At 45.1% G+C, this 21,412-nt stretch overlaps 2 protein-coding genes across 3 annotated transcripts in view; one reads left to right on the top strand and one right to left on the bottom strand.

The window, feature by feature from the left end:
• Positions 1 to 14,379, bottom strand: part of NSD2 (nuclear receptor binding SET domain protein 2) — a 182,829-nt gene extending 168,450 nt beyond the window's left edge. Inside the window, exon 1 of the mRNA XM_054030048.1 lies at positions 14,315 to 14,379. The gene's annotated coding sequence lies outside the window, so the exon portion shown is untranslated. The remainder of the gene's footprint in view (positions 1 to 14,314) is intronic.
• LETM1 (leucine zipper and EF-hand containing transmembrane protein 1) overlaps positions 13,807 to 21,412 on the top strand; it is a 64,990-nt gene continuing 57,384 nt past the window's right edge. For both annotated transcript variants that reach the window (XM_054030053.1, XM_054030052.1), the window contains exons 1-2: positions 13,807 to 14,007; positions 18,494 to 18,551. In XM_054030053.1, coding sequence (XP_053886028.1) covers positions 13,929 to 14,007; positions 18,494 to 18,551 — 137 coding nt within the window. In that variant the 5' untranslated portion in view covers positions 13,807 to 13,928. The remainder of the gene's footprint in view (positions 14,008 to 18,493; positions 18,552 to 21,412) is intronic.

Raw genomic sequence — 21,412 nt, 5'->3', positions numbered from 1 at the left:
ACTGTAAAGGGTGTGTTCATACCCATTGTCTCCCTGAGGTTTTAACTCCTAACAAGGTTTCATTTAGCTCATAACCTTTTTTTAAAAAGATTCAAATCACTTGCACCATTGTTCTAACACTCAGTGGTAAGGCCATCAGATCACTGTAGCATTCCGACCATGTCCTCCCACCTTCAAGGAAGGACCCCCAACATGCACGCCATGCCAAGGTGGTCAAGAGGGGATAGCATATAGAGTGAACTACAGTGGGGGAAATTCTTAGCTATCTGTGACAGCAATTTTGTGCTGCTCATTGGCACAAAAAGGCTATAAAAGGGGCATAGCAGGGATAAGGATCTGGCCCAGTTTTCCTAAAGACTGATTTTTCTAAACATTTTCCTGTGATTTATAGTAAGCAATTGGTTTGTAGTTTAATTTAGTACTGTGCACTTAAACACACCAATATTATATAGTCACTGGGGATTTCTGAGCAGTTGAGAGAACACGTCTGCATAATGCTTTTCACTTGCTTTGAGAGCAGCCCAATTTGTGGATTGCCTGTATAAGACAATGTTTGGAGCACAGTCACATGATCAACCTGCATTTTCTTGCAGTCTTCATGATCTGTTGCACCATTTTGTTACAAGCTGTTTAGTCTGTTGATGCATAGATCTGAGCATCTTCCTTTAAGAGTAATAAATCAACATTACACAACGTTTAAGATTTCATTAAGAGATTATTTCAGAATTAAGACATTGCTGAGTGAGGGTCATATAAATCAATCTTTCAGTTATTCCATTTTCAGTTGTACTACAGTGAGCAGTACCCTGCTCGTTGTTAGAAAGCTTATGGTGTTAGAATACTGATAAGATGATATTGCATTCTGAATACATTTTCGGCTGTTGGATGAAATCTGCAATGCGTTATGACAGGTGCATTTGGATTTATATTAATATGCCTTGAAATTGCCAAATTATAACATTCTAGAGATGAGGTTGGTTTTGAAAAAATAGAATTATTCCAGGGAGAACATTTAATAAAAGAAAATTCTTGCAGTGGGAAAAGCAGAGCATAGTACTAATTTTATTTTACTAATCAATGTAATAATGAGTCCTGGTGCAGTCTTAACTCTGAAGCCATAATTGTTACCTCTATAATAATGGCTAATATTCATATTTAAAATATTTCACAAACATTAATCTCTGCAAGATGCCTATACAATAGGTAGCCATTTCAACAGATTGTCTCATTTTCACAAAGAGGTTAAGTGACTTTTTCAAGGCCACAACTAATGTTCGAGACAGAGCCAGATTAGAACACTTAAATTCTTGGCTCCCATTCCTGTGCTCAGGCTACTAGACTACAGTACTTCTCTCGTTCTCTCTCTCTCTCAGTAATGATGGAATAAAACTAAATGGAACTCACATGCAATCCAATCAAAGGGCCTGTATCAGCAATGTAGGTTTCCATATGTATAGTTATGCAATGATTTCCAAATTAAATGTTCTCAAAAAGAAACAAGAATATGTCTTTCTAACTACAAGCTCAACCACCAGTCAAGTTGGGCTCTTTTTTTTTCTTGCACATCACTATCAGAAATAAAGGTACTGCAAGCCAGATTATCCCCTCATTTATTTTGTGCAACACCACTGTCTTCAAATGGTGCCCTCAGTGACACCTGTATAGTTCCATGGGTTTGCATAAGTGTCAAAAGCTGGAACTAAACACAATTTTGCTGCAGATGAACAAGCATTAGAATCTATTTCCTTGTATGATGACTTTTTAGTGATAAGAGGAGCAAAAAGCAATAAAGAATTGGTTGTCACTGAAGTAAGTAGATAGGATTCTGCAGACACATAGGGAACAGATAAAAAATGTTGGCGGTTTCTTTTAGTCTCTTCCTGTCATACCTTAAAAGCTTGAAAAGCAAATCTTTCCCAGCTATTCCCATTGTTTTCTATTTGGCAAATATTGGCACTTTCACCTTGCATTTCAAATAGTGTTAAACTTAAAACAGCATCATAGTAGTTACAGAAGGGCAAGACCCTTGACGTCATAGGGTCAGATTTATCCCTAGTCTAACTCTATTCGCTTCAGTGGAGTTACACCAATGAGGTCTTTGGGCTGTGCATCACTCTGCAAGGGTAGAATACAGTCTCACTGAGAGAAAACGTGCTCTGGTTAAATTTCTATAGCATCTTGTCTTGACATATTTGAGAGATCCATCTTTCTCAATTAGCATCAGTATGGTTCTGGGAATAGTCTCTGGTAATTAACTATTGCTGCTGCAGAGTCAACTTTAGACATGACACTGATGGCTAGTGTATTTTTCTCTTAATTGTTTGGTGACTGTAACAGAGTTCACTCACCAGTGGCACCTCCATCTGGGTACGCTGGGGACTAGCTTTATCCTGGTCTGGCATTCCCTCCTTCAGTTGCTCACCCCCTTGTGTCTCTCTCAACTCAGGGTGCTCCATCTTCATGACTCAGCCCTCCAGCCAGGTCACTCTATAGTCTTCCCCTTCTGGAGTATCATAGTCCCTCCAGACCAACTATCCATACACCATCCCAGGCAGTCTTCCATGCCTATTCCCACGCTGGGCCACTTCCCCAGTGACTGGTAGGGGAACCCAGGCCTGCTCATGGGAACCCAGAATAGCCCATGGACCCTATCATCATCAGCTAAGGTATACAAAGTTTCAAACCTTGCTACTCATTCCCCGGGCTTCTTCTTACTCTGCCTTCCATAGGCTTTCTCCCCTACAACCTCTGGTTAAACTCCCCTCAGGGACAGGATTCCATAGCTTTTGCACCTCACTCTGCCTCTGCTCAGCTGGGCTTCATCATCAATTAAACCTTATCAGCCCTGACTCTCCTTCAAGTGCAACCTATAAGGTTAAATGACCCTCTCTGCGCTACCTTAACCCCCTCAGGTGAACACCCCATCACAGCGACAGAAGAGCAAATTTTAAAATAACCAATCAAGTAACAAGATAGAATCCGGACTATTTTCTCAGTCAGAAGAACACAGTTTTAAGGCTGACCAAATTTGGATCATGAAATCCTTTACAGTGTTTCTAGAGATAAAAAGTATTAGTAATCAACCATAGGAAAAAAATCTAGCTCAGGCCTTACGAGCTTCCATGCACCCAAATTCCTAAGTCTCTTGAACATCTGAGGGCTGCACAGGATGGCCGTTTTAGAGGACCAGCTTCCTTGGGATGCTTCGCTTTGGATCCATTCTTATATTGCTCTTCCCAGCCATCCTTCTCCGCTCTCATGTCAACATGCTGGCAGTCAGACATAGATGACTGAAATCCTGCTCTTAACTGCACAGCTACAAGAACACAGGAGCAGAGAAGATAATGTTGAAATAGGAAGAAGGGCAATGAGACAACACTGAATTGGTTTGGGGAGACAGATTACAGCATAAAAGAAAAAAGCTAAAAGATGCTGACAAGCAAAAGCCAGTGGCAGGAGCAAGAGAGAGAAATTTCTGTGTATATCATAATGCAATTTTATATACCTTCACTGTTTTCATGGTGATGATCCACTAGAGGGAGATAAAGGGTAGCTTGTTGCCAGGCAGATTATGGTACTGAAGTCTGGTCTGTGATCTGCATAAATGATGCAAAGGGGTAGCTGTGATGGGAAAGCCCAGGAAACTGTAAGTTCCTTACCCCTGTGGAGCTTAGTGCTGCAGCGTTCTCTCCATAAGCTATCAATTGAACAAACACTCTTCCCCTTTCCAATCTTGCTTCCACTAAGCTTTTGTTTGAAAAATTTCCCACCCTGGTGGTAGCAACAATGAGAGCGAAGTGCAGGTTGTGACTCGTGTGTTTGCCACCATGTCATTTAGAACTGCCCTAATCAGGTAATGCTTAAAATGCTGGCTATGGTCTGGTGCCTTGCTGACAGTAGGGCTCTCAGCTTTCACACATTTTCAGAGCAGACTTCTGCCCTTACAAAGCATTGGACTGACTGGTCTATCTCTAGGTGAATCCTTCACTGGGACCTCACATGTGCCTACTGAGCATGTCCTGTCTTTATCAGCAATGACAACAATCTTCTTCCAACTATAATCTTGCCGTCTTGTGTAAAAGTTGGTAGACAAAATAAATCATTATTTTTTAATTATTTGTATTACCACAGTGCCTAGGAACCCTAGTTATGGACCAAGACCCCATTGTGCTACAAATCCAGAAGAAAAAGATGTTCTCTCCCTCAAAGAGCTGGCAATCTAAGTTTAAGACAAGAGACAGATGGACAAAGACAGATAGCAGCTTAACAGTTGTCACATTTTGTGTAGGTATCACTGGAAAGGACAGTTGCTTGGGGTCACATAACTAGGAATTAATACTGGGAATTAGAGAACAAATGAGCTGAAGGAAGAATTTTACTCCATTGGTTGTACAGGGTGAGTGCAGGTGTAACAGTACAATGGTACAGATGGGGGTTATAATCTCACATGCTATTAACCCACTAAGAGTCAAAGGAGTAAAATCAATGAGGAGTGAAAAGGAGAGAACAGAGGTTGGTGATAACGGGAAGAAGCCAAACAAAGTGTCCCATGTGTGCAAGGCATGAACTGCAGCCACATAAAGGAGAAAAACGACACTGGCAAGACACCACTAAGACTTAGATGTGGTGATGCCTGTTCATTATTTTGCTATTGAATCATGACATATCTTGCCAATGATTTCTCCTCAAAATTACCATAATGTACCTGTCTCTTAGGGCATAACTACACTTGCAGATGTAGAGTGCTGGGAGTTAAACCTGCCTTCGGAGAGTGCAGTAGGGAAAGCGCTGCAATCTGTCCACACTGACAGCTGCTTGCGCACTGGCGTGGCCACAGTTGCGGCATTTGCAGCAGCATTGGGAGCAGTGCATTATGGGCAACTATCCCAGCATGCAAGTGACTGCAACGTGCTTTTCAAATGAGGGGGGTGGGGTGGAGTGTGACAGGGAGTGTGTTGTGTGTATGTGGGGAGAGAGAGAGTGGGTTTTTGGGGGGCTGAGAGCATGTCAGCATGCTGTCTTGTAAGTTCAGACAGCAGCAGACCTCCCACTCTCCCCCGCCTCTCTCTCTCACACACAGCATTCCCGGCTGACAGAAACAGAGCTTTCAAACGGCATATCTGCATTCCTACAATGATTCAAAACAATGATGAGAGTGGCCTCTTGAGTTAAGGGAATTATAGGATGTTTCCGGAGGCTGATCAGAGCACAATAATGCAACACCTTGTCCATACTGGCGCTGTGGTGCTCCAGCAGGGGCGCAGTAAATGTTATTCCACTCATCGAGGTGGAGTACCAGCAGCGCTGTAGCCGCAGATTCAGAGTGCTCTATGTGCCTTGCCAGTGTTAACGAGGAGTGACCTAGGGTGCCCGGGGCTCCTTTATTGCGCTGTAACTCGCAAGTATACCTTTACCCCGATATAACACTGTCCTTGGGAGCCAAAAAATCTTACCGCGTTATAGGTGAAACTGTGTTATATTGAACTTGCTTTGATCCACTGAAGCGCCCAGCCCCGACCCCCCTGGAGCACTGTTTTACCGCATTATATCCGAATTCATGTTATATCGGGTCGCGTTATATTGGGGTAGAGGTGTATAGCCAAGCCCTTAGCCTATCACTTTCTCCATGTCTCAAGTACAAAGATAAAGTATTACACTCTATCTCCAGCCCAACCCAGCACTTGTAATTTATTTGCCAAGCAGCAGGACCTTGATCCCACAAATACTTGCACACATGCTTATCTTTGCTACCACAAATAGTTCCACTGACATTCACAGTAGTAAAGTGAAGTGTACATAAAAGTGTTTGCAGGAACTGCCACACACCAGTGTGCTCACTGCTTGAATTGTATTGCTGTCATATAATAAATACTCAACCTTTTTTGCGGGGGGAGGGAGGGGTAGATGTATAGGTAGCAATGTAGCATATATGTTGTGTGGAGAGCTGCATATGCGAACTACTGGTCTAAATCAGTTTGGTCATCACTGCCACATTCTTGCTTTCTTGCTAGCAATCTAGCCTGTTACCCTCTCTCCTTCCCTGCTGCTCCATTCTTGCTCAACTACACCTCTGCCCCGATATAACGCGACCCGATATAACACAAATTCGAATATAACACGGTAAAGAAGTGCTCCAGGGGGGCGGAGCTGCGCACTCCGGCGGATCAAAGCAAGTTCGATATAACGCGGTTTCACCTATAACGCGGTAAGATTTTTTGGCTCCCGAGGACAGCATTATATCAGGGTAGAGGTATATCTGCTTCTAGTTCTTTCACCACTTCCCCTTCCATTCACGCAGAGGGTGTTGCTAGGATGAGAATGCTCCACACAATGATGCTTTTACTCTCTTCTGTTTGCTCCGTTAGACTCCACCTGCTGGTCAGAAGTGACATCTGTCCGATTTTCCAGACACAGCTAAATGTCAGCATGAACATATTTTCCCCCCAGTTTGAAAGAATTTAACAGCGTGCATGTTTATACCCTCTCAATTATATTCTCCTTCCCTGCTCATTTGTAAGATGTCAGTACTGACAACATTCAGCTGCTCTATGGGGAGATTCAGGTCAAATCTATATAAACTTTGTTTTAAATGTTGCAGTTTGGCACTTTAATAAATCAGTGTGCTTATGTGATGAGTGATTGTTTACTGTTTATGCCTATCAGCATGGAAACCAGCAGGTTTTGCTCACAGTCTCTGAAGTGGTGGAGGACACAGTTTGTCCTCATTTAGACTTCAGCTAAACTGTGGTCAGCGCTCGCTTAGCTGATATACCCAGATAATTTTGCTCGGCACAGACAAGGCCTAAGTGAGTCAGCTGCCATTCACAACATGGCTGTATATGGAGAGTAATTCTACAACCCAGCTACAACTTGAACGTTGGCCTTTAATATTTACAAGCAAGCTGCCTCTGTATTCTGGGAATCTCCTCCAAAAACTGTACTTGTGATCTGAATGAGAACTCATTCTTTTAAAAATATCAATAATTTCTTTACCCCGTTTTAAGTGTTAACTTAGTACAACTTCCTGCATTCTAAAGTAATTTGCTGGATGGTGGTGAATAAAGATAAGGTTAATCCTATATAGTTAAACTTATTCAAGGAGACAACCTGGAGATTGCCATGGAAACAGATCATGCAGCCTTAAAGCTTAATGCTACTTTTAAATACTATACATCCATCCCTGCACTGCACTGTAGCTTGTAAAGTTATTCCATGCATACAAGCATAGTGCTGTAGACAGATTTACAGGATACATAGCGATCAACATACATGGCAATCTGCCCATCCCAAGGAAATAACAGCTCAGGGGAAAAACTACTTAGGAAGCTCAGTTTAGTAAACCTCCTTAGAGGAAGAGTTTACAGCCACACAGATGGGGGAAGGGATTTCCCCCTCTGATTGTGGAGATGCCTTGATATCCACTAGGAAATCCAATTCCACCAATATAGATTCCTTGAGGAGCTAACCAGATTTGCTTCACAGTCCGTGGTTATGCACTACACCTTTTGGGTTGGTTGGATGGTGAAAGGAGCAGGAATAGATAGCAGCGGTGGATAGAGATCTAAGAGCATTACTTTCCCATGGAAAATCTGCTTCAAATAATGTGTATTTTCCAGGGGATAATACTGCAGTGAGCAGCTCCTTCATAGCTCTGCTTCCTCTCCATGGTGACCTGTCCCCCGACAAACCTGGGAAGCTGTATGTACATACTCAATGTTAGCTTTCCATTTAAGTCAGATCTTGTTTAATGCGTAGTCTAATGTTGTCCCTTGGGATAAGCATGTGCTGTGCTTTCATCTGTCCCATGCACATGTCCACTCAGTATTGCCAACATCAAGAGATCAAAAATCATGAGTCAGAACTCCACTCCCCCTCCCCCCCAAACAAACTCATGATTTTTTGGGCCAATGACTATATTGTGTGGGTTTTTTTGGTCTGTCCTTTGATTTGTGAACTCCCCCACATGTGCATGTGTGAAAGAATTAGTGTTGCCCACTCTCCCAAATGTATTGGGGAAAGTGACGATGGTCCCTGTTGCAGGAGCTCTCACCCCCTGCCCAGCAATTAATACTGTCCCAACCATAAGTTCAGTTCCTCTCAGTTCATACCCCGACCCCATTGCCCCCCCACCCTTAGTTCAGCCCTTCCAGCCCCCACGCCACTTAGATTAGTCTCCACCAACCCTGCTCAGTTTAGCCCCCTCCATCAACCCTCACCCTTCCCTTAATTCAGCCCTACCCAGCTCCATCAGTCCACTCCCAGTTCAGCCTTCCTCCCACACCTGACCTCTGCTCCTCCTGGAGTTTTTCACCTCCTATCCCAGGCCTGGGCGGTGGGGGCTGCAGCTGAATCCCCTCTCCCCTTTTCCAAGCTTGGAGGAGCAGCTCCAGGGGCTCTTCACCCCCTCACTGTCCTTTCCCAGGCTGGGTGCTGTGGGGGAGGAGCAGAGGTGTCATCCCACAAGTGTTTCTCACAGGTGGGGAGAGGGGAGCAGAGTTGTGCTGAACTCTTTGCTTTCTCCTGCCCTTTCTCCTCTTGTGAGAAAAACAAGCAGAGGGGAGAGACTCTGACGGCTTCTGGCTGAGCTGAACTTCAAAAAGGGAATGAAGCTTCTTATGTCATTGTGAGATGAGCTTCCACACACTCTGAAATCCCATCACTTGTGGGGGGGAAATCACAAGAGTTGGCAATACCCCCCACTAGAGATAAGAGTGAGAACTTACTGTTTAATTGTTGCATCACTGGGCTCTGTTCATGCATCAGTGAAGTATCAATTTGGATTCCCATTAGGTCATTTCAAGCACCATAGTTTGTTTGCTTTGTTTTGTATTTTGTTTTTGGACAATTCCTAGTTTGCTTTAACACAAGTCAGAAGGAAACACGGTCTAATATGAAATATGAACAGCAGTTTTGTTTAAATATTGTAGTCATTTTTATTATTTTTAAACCATTATTAAATCAGGTTGGAAAGAACTGTTTACAATTCTTTTCCACCAGGCTAGGGTTACCATATTTTGTGCCTCCAAATGGAGGACACTCCAGGGGACCCCGGCCCCGCCCCAACTCCGCCCCCTCCCCAAAGTCTCCGCCCCCTCCCCTGCTTCCCGCGAACATTTAATTCGCGGGAAGCCTGAAGCAGGTAAAGGGGGGGGGGAGGAGGTGCGGCCTAGGCTGGCCCCCCCGCGGCTCCAGCCTGGGTCGGCTCGGGCCCTGGGGTGCCGGCCGGCCCCGGCCGACCACACCCGGCCCGCCCAGCACTGCCGGCCGGCCCCTGGCGGCCCGGCGCACCCCCCGGCCCCGCGACCCCGGACCGGCTCCCGAACCGGCCCCCGGGCTCGGCGCACCCCCGCGGCTCGGCGCACCCCCGCGCACCCCCCGGCCCCGCAACCCCGGACCGGCTCCCGAACCGGCCCCCGGGCTCAGCGCACCCCGCGGCTCGGCGCACCCCCGCGGCCCCGGACCGGCCCCCCGGCTCAGCGCACCCCGCGGCTCCCGGCTCGGCGCACCCCCCCGGCCCGGCGCACCCCCCAGCGGCCCGGCCCGGCGCACCCCCCAGCGGCCCGGCTCCGCGGCCCGGCGCGACCCTGGACCGGCTCCGCAGCCCGGCGCACCCCCGCGGCCCGGCCCGGCGCACCCCCCAGCGGCCCGGCGCGACCCCGGACCAGCTCCGCGGCCCGGTGCACCCCCCGGCGGCCCGGCCCCCGGCACCGCGCCCCCTGCTCCCCGCCCGGCCCCGCGACCCTGGCCCGGCCCCGCACTGGCCCGGCCAAAGAGGCCCCGGCCGAGCCCTCCCTCCGTCCTGATTTTCCCGGACATGCCCGGCTTTTGGGGATTTCCCCCCGGACGGGGATTTGAGCCCCCAAAAGCCGGACATGTCCGGGAAAATCCGGACGTATGGTAACCCTATCCATCACACTAATAAACAGAGCTGGTAAAAAAAAAATAATTTTTTTTCTCACAACAAATTTTGGAATTTGGAATTTTTCAACCAGCTCTAAAAACAAATAATAATTAATCATACAAATTCAACTGGGGAAAACAGTACATCTCTACCCCGATATAACTATAATACTTGGGAGCCAAAAAATCTTATCGCGTTATAGGTGAAACTGCATTATATCGAACTTGCTTTGATCTGCCAGAGTACACAGCCCCGCCCCCCCGGAGCACTGCTTTACCGCATTATATCTGAATTCGTGTTATATAGGGTCATGTTATATCGGGGTAGAGATGTATGTTACCTTAGGAACAGTTAAATTTGAAAATAATTTATTTTAGAACTAGCTGAATCCAAATATTGCTTTCTTATATATTCTTTGGAGTGGAAAAATAAAGCTGCAGGAAAAATGTGTGAGGATTCATTTTAGAGAGACACATATGAAATAATTTTAAAATATTAACCATTCATTTGCTACACTTGCAAAGTCTCTAATGTTAAAGGTGACTTCAAAAAGATTAGTATTTTCCCCTCCTGGATATATTCAGGAACTGTGCTAATATTGTCAATCAAATTTTGGGTCAAAATGCAGATGCTGTCTCCCATTAAACTTAAGGAAAAACAGCACCTCTCAGCAGTAAGTATGTTCATAGATGAAAAAGCATTTGTCATTGTGGATAACCTGTGAAATACAAGGCTTTTAAAAACAGTATCTTATTATCATTTCTGAGTCTGGTTCTGAGGCAGCCATCTTGCTGGAAGGGGATGTCAGACATCTTGTTGACAAAATACAACAGTTTTGTTTTTCCATGCTATATAGAATAAATAAGGTATTCAGTGTCACTCAGACCTAAAATAAATAGTATTTCATAATTAACTAGTCTCAGATTCAATTGTACATTTTACAGTTTGATTTCTGCTATTCCCTGTTTCTGTCTGCATGGTATACAAAATGAAGTGTGGCAGCTAATACTGTCTTTGTAGAGTTATTCACTGTGTGGTAAAAGATAATTGGAATGCAGGCCAGGAGCAAACCGATATTTTAATAATTGTATGCTAGCAGGTGTTAAACTTTAACGATACTACTACAGAGTACACTGTTGATAACATGATTTGTGTACATTTTCTCTAAATATTTGTCTGTATAGTACTATGAGAAATATGCCCTCTATTGTATGCAGTATAATAGCAGGTAACTACACTTGCTTAGGGAAAAATGATAAAACTCTCAGTTGCAGTTACCGGAAGCAGCCACCTAATGCTGATAGTACATAGGACTACCATCAATATTGAACATCTTTTTCTCTAAAAGGTACCTGTAACCAGCAGTCACACAGATCTGTAGTATATCATTGTGTGCATGCCATCGAATATGATTTCCATTAGAGGATATTTCTTATGTTGAATGTACAGTGTTTGTTCTTCAGCAGTATTTTATTAACACTCTGATTGAACTCAATATCTATGGCCTAGTTTACACTTAAAACTCAATTTAAGGTACTATACTGACTAGAATCCATCCTGCTCTGACTGAACTCTGTGGGAGTTTTGACACTGACTTCAGTCATAGAAGGATCAGGCCCAGTGTCTATTTATAGAGCTGCTGCATCCCTGAAAAAGCTTCTGCTGCTTTTTTTAAAAACAGGTTTTCATATACAAAAGTAAAAATCATCTCCTTCTCAATTGTGTCTAAACTATCTGATCCTCATAAGGGTGATTAGAGCCCTGTGACGTTGCACTCCATATGTTTTATGGAAATATACTTATGAGTGTGAATATGATGTAACTGGAATATGAAAAAGGTCCCTTGTAAGGTATCATAACAAAGGTTATAAACTACTGAATATATTCCTCCTATTTTTATGCATTTATCATTCTTGTATCTGAAACTAGAAATATGAAGTATAACTCTGAGGTCCTATTGTAATTATGCAAAATGTGGACCATTAATGGTGGTTTAGCATCTTGATGGCTCCCAGTGACCAGGACAATTGGTTGTAAATAGTTTATTTACTTGCAAATCTTCCTGTGTACCTGTGGGCCAACCCAGGAAGAATGGAGACTATGGGTCTTACAGTGACATGTGACCATGTCACATGATACTGGAATCCATCTTAATCCTTGTAGTTTTCCATTGATGAGGCAGGGGTAGGGAGAACCACAGACAAAAGATTCCCACCTTGTGCCGAAGCTATTAAAGGGGTGGAGCAGGACAAAAGAGGCTGCCGGTCATGAGAAAACCCCTGCTTACCACCTGAGATATCTGCTGGCTCTAACAAAGACTGTACCGGGGAAAGGATTGGGCCCAGCCTAGGAAGGAGACTAGTCTGTGAAAGGTTTCAGCATGGTAGCCGTGTTAGTCTGTATCAGCAAAAAAGTTAGTATCAGCCAGCACATCCCTTGGCCCGCGCCGCTTCCTGCAGCCCCCATTGGCCTGGGGCGGCGAACTGCAGCCAGTGGAAGCCGCAATTGGCCAAACCTGCGGACGCGGCCGGTAAACAAACTGGCCCGGCCCACCAGGGGCTTTCCCTGAACAAGCGGTGGTCCTAGTTTGGGAACCACTGAATAGAGAGCGAACAATTTATGATTTTACCCTGTATAAGCTTTATAGAGAGTAAAACAGATTTATTTGGGGTTTCGATCCTATTGGGAGCTGGGTGTCTGCGTGCTGGCGACAGGTAATTTGCAAAGCTGTTTTTAGTTAAAGTCTGCAGCTTTGGGGGCGTGGTTCAGACCTGGCTCTGTGTTGCAGCAGGCTAGCGTGTCTGGCTCAACAAGGCAGGGTTCTGGAGTTCCAAGCTGGCAGGGAAAACGGGCTCAGAAGCAATTTCAGCACATCAGGTGACAGTCCCAGGGAGATCTCTGTGACCAAACCTGTCACAAGCTCCTAAAAGGGGCTCGACTCAGCACACAGAAAAATGACAATCCCCTCAACCAAAGAGAGGGGCCACAACAAACAAACAAAACCCCCACAAGAACCACCCAGGATCAGTTAAACAAGGGTGTGGGGGGAAGGGATGACAATAATAGTAACAGAATGGGAGTGTGGTTACAGGGTCAAAATTCACATATCCATAAGGTTCTATGACAAGTTTCAGAGTAACAGCCGTGTTAGTCTGTATCCGCAAAAAGAAGAACAGGAGTACTTGTGGCACCTTAGAGACTAACAAATTTATTAGAGCATAAGCTTTCGTGGACTACAGCCCACTTCTTCGGATGCATCCGAAGAAGTGGGCTGTAGTCCACGAAAGCTTATGCTCTAATAAATTTGTTAGTCTCTAAGGTGCCACAAGTACTCCTGTTCTTCTTTTTATAAGGTTCTATGGTTACTTAGCACTACTGCATTGACCTGCCACATGCAACAGTGCAGATTTTATACTCTCCAATTTTTCCTCAATAGCAGGAAAAATTTGGAAATATTACAACTGCCACCTCGAATTCTCTGCCAGGTTTCTTTCCAGATTGAGGGATCTAAAGTGGCTTTATTTGCCCCATTTTTACCAAAGAATACATTTCTTTCTAACACCACACAACAACACTAATCATATGGGGTTACTGGAAATAGATTAGATTACAAAAGGGTAGCATCCCATTCCCATGGCAGGAATCCGTATCCACTGACTCTCAGGTTACGGTTATGCTATCACCTGCCTGAATCTCCTCCCAACCTGCCTCCTTGCTTCTTTCCCCCTCCCCAACACAGACGCACAACTAAAACTACAGCTCCCAGCCTGCAGCGCTCTTCATTCATTTCCGAGCTGCCCTTGAGTTCCCGGCTTGCAATGCGACACTGGGATCTCTAGTCCAATGGGAGCAGCAGGGGGCGGGCCTATGCAAATATCGCCAGCGCCCGCCCACCTCCCGGTTGTTCCAATAAGGCAGGCGGCGGTTCTGTTTCCGTGTTGAGGCGCAGCAGGACTCAGGGACATGACCAGGCCGGGAACCTGCCGTTACCCTTAGCGTCACCTCAGCCGCCGGCGAGAGAGAGAAGATGGCGTCCATGTTGCTGAGGAGCTGCAGCCAGCGGGTCTGCTGCCTCCCCAGGCCGCTGCGCCGGGAGCCCAAGTGGGGTAAGGCTCAGGCCGGGGCCGGGGCTGGGCAGGCGCAGCGGGGCTGGGCTCCGGCGATGTGGGACCCGAGCCGCCGGCTCAGGCCCTGGCGGCCTCCCTACAGTGCGCCCGCACCTCCAGCGCAGACGGACGGAGTGAGCGGGGCGCTGGGCCTGGCGGGGCGCTGCGGCGGGGGGAGCGGGCTACGGGCCTGACCGTTCAGGGGACAGTGACTGGGAGGCGGGCGAGGTTGGGGCGCGGTGCGAGGCTGCCTCCCTTCCCGGCTTCCAAAGATCACCGGGTGTCATCAGAGCAACCTTGAACTCACGTGGGTGAGGCGTGTTGGGTGCCGGCCGGCGCCTGGTGATCTCATCCTGCCCCGCAGAGGCGTCCTCCTTCCACGCGTCCCCTGGGCCCGTAGCTCCTTCTTTCTCTTAGCTGAAGCCTTGGGCTATGATGTAGAAGCGATTTGTTGGCGGTGCTCCTGGGCTGACAAGTCATCGGTGCTTTGCTTTATCGCTAGCTCCTGCGGCTGGAACCTCCCAGAAGTTTTTCCTTTGTATAAACTACTTAATTCCTGCTCTACCTTGTCATCCGCTTTATTTGGTCTTTGAGTTAAGATATCATCGGCTTTGGTTTTCAAGGTGTTCTTTCTTCAAATACGTGGGTTCTTTGTCTAAGCTACACATCCCGAAAGTAAATAAAAACCTAATTGACTTCTTGCAAGTGGCAAATCAATCTTAAAATTGAGTACAATTAAATCTGAGGTATTTATTTTGTTCTAAGAATTTGGTAACGGAATGCGGTTTCCCAAATGAGGAATCCAATTTTTTTTTTTTTTTAAATAGTCAATAACTTGTGGCAAGTTAGTTCATGGGTGGGCAAACTTTTTGGCCTGAGGGCTACATCTGGGTATAAAAATTGTATGGTGGGTCATAAATGCTCACAAAATTGGGGGTTGGGTGTGGGAGGGGCTGAGGGCTCTGGCTGGGCGTGTGGGCTCGGGTGGGGCCAGAAATGAGAAGATCAGGGTGTGGGAGAAGATCAGGCTGGGGTGCAGGGGTGGTGGTGAGGGATCTAGCTCTGGGGTGGGGCTGAGCACTTTGGGGTGCAGGAGGGTGTCCAGGCTGCGACTGAGGGGTTCAGAGAGTGGGAGGGGGCTCCGGGCTGAGGCAGGGAGCTGGGGGGGGGGCTCAGGGGTGTAGGCTCCAGGCGGCGCTTACCTCAAGCAGCTGCTGGAAGCAGCAGCATGTTCCTCCTACGCAGAGGCACGGCCAGATGACTCCGTGTGCTGCCCCATCCCCAGGCACCAGCCCCGCAGCTCCCAGAAGTAATGGCATGCCACCCTCTGGCTCCTATGCGGAGACATGGCACTGGCTATACAGTTCTGCGCACTGCCCAAGCCACAGGCGCCACTCCTGCAGCTCCCCTTGGCCATGACACTTGGGGCAGGGGTGGCGTGAAGAGCGGAGCCCCCTGGCTGCCCCTAAATGTAGGAGCTGAGACAGGACATGCCGCTGAGTCCAGGAGCAGTATAGCAAGCCCCTGACCCCCCTTCCCGGCTGGAGTGCCGGAGCAGGGCAAGCCCCTGACCCCGCTTCCCAGTGGGAGCTCGAGGGCCAGACTAAAAGACTTGATGGGTCAGACGTGGCCTGTAGTTTGCCCACCCTTGGGTTAGTTGCTTTTAACTGTTTAAAAAAAAAATTTGGTTTTAGTATTTGTGAAAGGGGCTAGCTTGATAGCTGTGGGAGCTTCAGTACTCTAGCCACAGGACATACAATAGCAGTGCAAGCTTTCTTGCAATGCTTTACCAATTACCTTCAACCTTGAGCTGGAGGAATCAGTCACTTTGAATGAAGGTAAAATGGCTTTGCCAATTCAATTCATGACCATTGCTGAAGTTGCCAGTAAAGCTGTCTCTTGTGATAGACGCTTTCTATAATGTGGCATAGTGGCCAATAACAGCCATCTGATATATTGATCTCTTATAGTTACTGGTCTTTGCTCAGATATTGAAGTAAAGGATGTGATATAAAAATTAAGATAGATTTGGGCTGAATTTTAACTTGTTGACATGGACAAAAGGTTGAATTTTATTACCATTCTTTGTGCCATCCAGTCCTTCTGTCTACAGCATTCTAAATCTTCAGAATATAGGGAATATGTTTAATCTGTAAACTAAGTTAAGTTACAGAAGAGTAAATGGGCATACTGCTAGCTTTTATGGCATAGCGATATTTTCTCACAATTGTAACTGATTAGAATATTTCATGTTGGATGAGTTTTGATGTAAAAATTAATTATGCCAAAATGTGTTGTTAAAGCAAAAACTTCAGGTATTCTGTAGGTGCCATGTACGCTCATAGATTAAGGTCAAGAAGGGGCCATTGTGATCATCTAGTCTGACCTTGTATATAACGCAGTCAAAATAAATCTTAGAGCAGATCTTTTAGAGAAGCATCCAGTCTTTGATTTAAAATTGTTAGTGATGGAGAATCTACTATGAGCCTTGGTAAATTGTCTGCGTGACAAGAACCAGGGAAGTGGGAAGGTAGAGGAGTTTATCAGTGTTTGGGGAGAGGAGGCTGTGCAGGGACCCAGGATGCCCCACAAAAAGTAATTGGCAAGTATAGATGTTTTTTGCACAAAAAAAGGACTTTTCCCACTTTAAATGGCAAGTATAGACATTGCCTAAGCCTTATTAAAGTCAAGTTATACCACATCTACCTCTTCCTCCCCATCCCATCCACAAGGCTTGTTACCCTGTCAAAGAAAGCTATTAGGTTGGCTTGACATGATTTGATCTTGACAAATCCATGCAGTTACTTATCACCTTATCTTCTAGGTGTTTGCAAATTGACTGCTTAATTATTTGTTCCATTATTTCTCCGGGTACTGATGTTAAGCTGACTGCTTTGTAATTCCCCGGTTTGCCCTTATTTCCCTATTCATATATTGGCACTATATTTGCCCTTTTGCAGTCCTCTGGAATCTCTCCTGTCTTCCATGACTTCGTTAATGGCTCAGCTATCTTCTCAGTCAGCTTCTTGAGTATTCTAGGATGTATTTCATCAGATCCTGGTGACTTGAAGACATCTAACTTGTCTAAGTAATTTTTAACTACTACTTTCCCTATTTTAGCCTCCCTTTCTTTTATTTGGTTCTATAGTAATTTTTTACAGATGCCTTCATTTCCCCTTTAAACCAGCACACCCTTCTTCCTTGATTGTGGGGTTATGGCTTCTTGGGTATCTAGTAAGCTGTTAAATGATTCTCAATTATCAGTCACAGTTTTCTGACTAAATTCTTCCTCCCTGCTGATTTCTTATTATTGTTTCATGTGCTCTTTCAGCTGGAACAAACCTCAGTTATTAACCCATTGTTTCATGACAGAAATCCATTTATAACAGTTTTGTTTTATCTTCGATCTAATTTAATCTTAGTTCATCTTGTTCGTTCAGCAAGTAAGTAGTTTAAGTACTTCTTAGAATCTTAAGTATTCTTCCAGTAAAGATCAAGTCTTTAAGCACCACAGGCTTACACTTTTGGAGTTACATTTTTCACTTGAATTTTAAAAACAGTCATAGTACAGGGGTAAGCAACCTATGGCACGCATGCCAAAGGCGGCACGCGAGCTGATTTTCAGTGGAACTCATGTTGCCTGGGTCCTGGCCACCAGTCCAGGGGACTCTGCATTTTAATTTAATTTTAAATGAAGCTTCCTAAACATTTTAAAAACCTTATTTACTTTACATACAACAATAGTTTAGTTATATATTATAGACTTATAGAAAGAGACCTTCTAAAAATATTAAAATGTATTACTGGCACACACAACCTTAAATCAGAGTGAATAAATGAAGACTTGGCACACCACTTCTGAAAGGTTGCCGACCCCTGACATAGTATGTAAGTTTTTTTTTTTTTTTTTTTTTGTATCTGAAGCCTTTTTTAGGGTGTGTAAATTTTAAAAATAATCCTATCATTCTTGTTACTGGTTTTACAGTAGGGGAAATTTGTTTGTCTACAGCTCTTATCCAAATGGATGCTTTTCTTGCTTCCTAAACAGGTAATCCTGGTTAAGGTTTCCTAAAGAGGCAGTGCCAAGTACTTTAAGCTGCAGATGTTCTCTTTGCAAATATCCCGATTATACTTATATGGCTGATTTTTAACGCCCTGGCATCAAAGAGCACGAACCTTCTTTTTTCCTTTCTATTGGCCTAGAGCTCATGTGTTCCACATTGCTACAGGGCTAAAGTTGCACATCAGAAGGGATTCTTCAGATCTAGACAAACTTCTTGAAGTTCAAATGAAGAAAAATTAACAGATTTGTAAAATCTTTAAACAACCTATATTTTTGGCCTGAAGTGCTGTACCTGACAAGGTTAATTTCTAAAGTAACAATTGGCCTTCTAAAATAATTTTAGTTTATTATTAATGTTATGGGTGAATTGTCTTCATACATTTCAATCTGTTTGCAAATTATTTGTATTTTTTTTTTCCCCAGGTAACTTGGGAGACCGTACTTGTCTCAGTTGTGTGTCTCTGAGGTTGATTAACCATACGTAAGTAAACGTAAACATGACACAGTTATTTTTCTAGTCTTTTAAAACTCTGCCAAGCTATCCTAAAAGCTTTAGTACATCATAACGGAACATAGTTATCAGTCATCTGGACAAGACACACAATTACTAGCCACAACCCGTATTATAGAGCCACAAAGTGACGCCCAAGAATAGTACCTTAATCATATGCCTATTATGTCCCTTTTGGGAGTAGGAATATGTGACATGTTTGGTTTTTTTTTCTCTTTTCGCCCAATCTATCCTCCTTGTCTTATGCCAATGCAGTAAACAAACACTGTTTTTGTGAAAGCAGTAAAAAGTGAATTCAGTTCTGATGATCAATGCAAATGACACCACTGGAAGTGGAAACTCTCCTTCATAACACTAAAAGAACAGGAGTACTTGTGGCACCTTAGAGACTAACAAATTTATGCATCCGAAGAAGTGGGCTGTAGTCCACGAAAGCTTATGCTCTAATAAATTTGTTAGTCTCTAAGGTGCCACAAGTACTCCTGTTCTTTTTGCGGATACAGACTAACACGGCTGCTACTCTGAAACCTTCATAACACTGCTGGTCCAAACTCCGCTATCGCATACATATATGGAAATATTGGTCTCAATCGGTTTTGAGCAGTAGTTGATAGGGCCCTACCAAATTCATAGCCCTGAAAAACACATCACGGGCCATGAAATCTGGTCTTTTTGTGCTTTTACCCTATACTATACAGATTTAATGGGGAGACCAGTATTTCTCAAATTGGTGGTCCTTACCCAAAAGGGAGTTGCAGGGGGGTCACAAGGTTATTTTAGGGGAGTTGCGATATTGCCACCCTTCCTTCTGCGCTGCCTTCAGAGCTGGGTGGCCGGACAGTGGCAGGTGCTGGTTGATGGCCAAGCTCTGCAAGCAGCAGCACAGAAGTAAGGGTGGCAATACCATACCATGCCATCCTTACTTCTACGCTGCTTCTGGTTACGGTTTTGCCTTCAGAGCTGGGCTCCTGGCCAGCAGCTGCCACTCTCCAGCTGCCCAGCTCTGAAGGCAGCACTGCCACCAGCAGCAGCACAGAAGTAAGGGTAGCAGTACTGCAACCCCGCTACAATAACCTTGTGACCCCCATCCCCACAACTCCTTTTTGGGTCAGAACCCCTACACCTACAACACTGAAATTTCAGCTTTAAATAGCTGAAATCATGAAATTTATGATTTTTAAAATTCTGTGACCATGAAATTGACCAAACTGGACTGTGAATTTGGTAGCCCCCTATTGATAGTTAGGGGGCAAGCACAGTTCACTTTAGCCCCACATTCAATAGGCCAAGGCTATATGTACCCTGTGTTATGGTCCTGGCTGAATCCTTCAAGTGGATGGTCTTTATTGCACTCAACCTTTGGGTCCTGGGCACTTCCCAAGCCTGCTGGGTCTGGGCAGAATTCAGTCCCTGTTCATAACTTGGGGCTTCTAAGGTACACTCCTTGGTGAAGACCCTTCTGTAGGATGTGGGACTCCATGAGCCATCTGCCTTAGGCCCAAAAACCAATGCGGAGTCCTCCCAAATCTCCCCAGTCACTTAGAGAGGCTCCCCAGAGTTCCACCTCACTGATTTATAGTTTAACCCCTCAGGGACCACGTGATATGTAATGCAAGGAACACAGGCTTTGCACAGGAGTTTCTTAGCCAAAATAACTTTTACTCTTAATGCATAAAGGAGTTACATATCATTAGGAAAAACAACAAAGCCTGTGTCCCCTAAGTCTGTGCTCACCCCTTCGTAAGCCTAAGAGTCCTAAGCCTCTGAAAATGTTGGATGGGTGGGCCCTCTCCTGTAGTCCTTTTGTTGTCTGGCAATGGTCAGCCAGTGAGAGTGAAGGAGGCTAGAGCAGTTCTTGCCCTTAAATAAGATTTCTGCCCCTTCTGTCAAGTAACCAACCGATCAGCTGCAGAACTCCAGTCAGGTGGTTGGCTTGGAAATTCCAGCCCTCTGGATCCAAACTGGGTTCACTCCAGCCCACTCCTATCTGTAGTAAAGCCATTGTCTTGGGGTAGACCCCCTTAATTGGAACACAGTCACAGTGGATATGTCTCATGTTCTGAAAGGTATCAAGCATTAAAATAAGCTGCCCTGGGTCTGTCCTTGACAACTTTAGGAAGCTGTAGTTACATGCTCAAAATGTAGGTCAGATTCTTCAGTAATGTGGCTATAAGTGGAAGGTCACACATTTTTATATTTTCTCTCTCTCTCTTCCACTTGAATATAATACACTTAATAAAATTACTTATGAACTGGTTACAATTAGTTACATAAACGATAGAGACAGGAAGACCCTGGCTTTATGACAGCTTGGGCAGATGGATAGAGAGGAACTGAAGGATCAGGGTGTGACAGATTGGTGTATGTACAGGCTAATTCCCGGGCAGCTAGCCTTGGGAACCATTGGAGAACCAGTGGCCCCAGAGGCAGTCGGCCACTGCCACTGGAGCAGGGCCAGCTGGCAGCCCCAGCAGCCCCCCAGAGCAGCACCATAGGATCAGCTAAGGTTTAGTCAGGGGTATTTTTAGTAAATGTCATGGACAGGTCACTGGCTGTGAATTTTTGTTTAGTGTCTGTGACCTGTCCATCACTTACTAAAAATACTCTTGACTAAATCTTAACCTTAATCATGAGTAGTGTTGGCACAAAGTCTTCCTGCTGAAATCAGATGCTAAATACCAGACTGAAAGGTGTTATCTTGTAAATGGTGACCCTTAAGGAAGTATTGAACTGCATTCCACCAATTCACAATATGAGGTTTTTTTGATGGTGCTAGTGGTTGATCACACAGTAAGAAAGTGGTACTCCGACAAGGATTATATCAACAAACC

Source organism: Malaclemys terrapin, chromosome 5 (assembly GCF_027887155.1).
Source record: "Malaclemys terrapin pileata isolate rMalTer1 chromosome 5, rMalTer1.hap1, whole genome shotgun sequence".
In the NCBI taxonomy this organism is placed as follows: Eukaryota; Metazoa; Chordata; order Testudines; family Emydidae; genus Malaclemys; species Malaclemys terrapin.
Note: the sequence above shows the minus strand (reverse complement) of the source record. Positions and strands in the feature narration are given on the sequence as shown.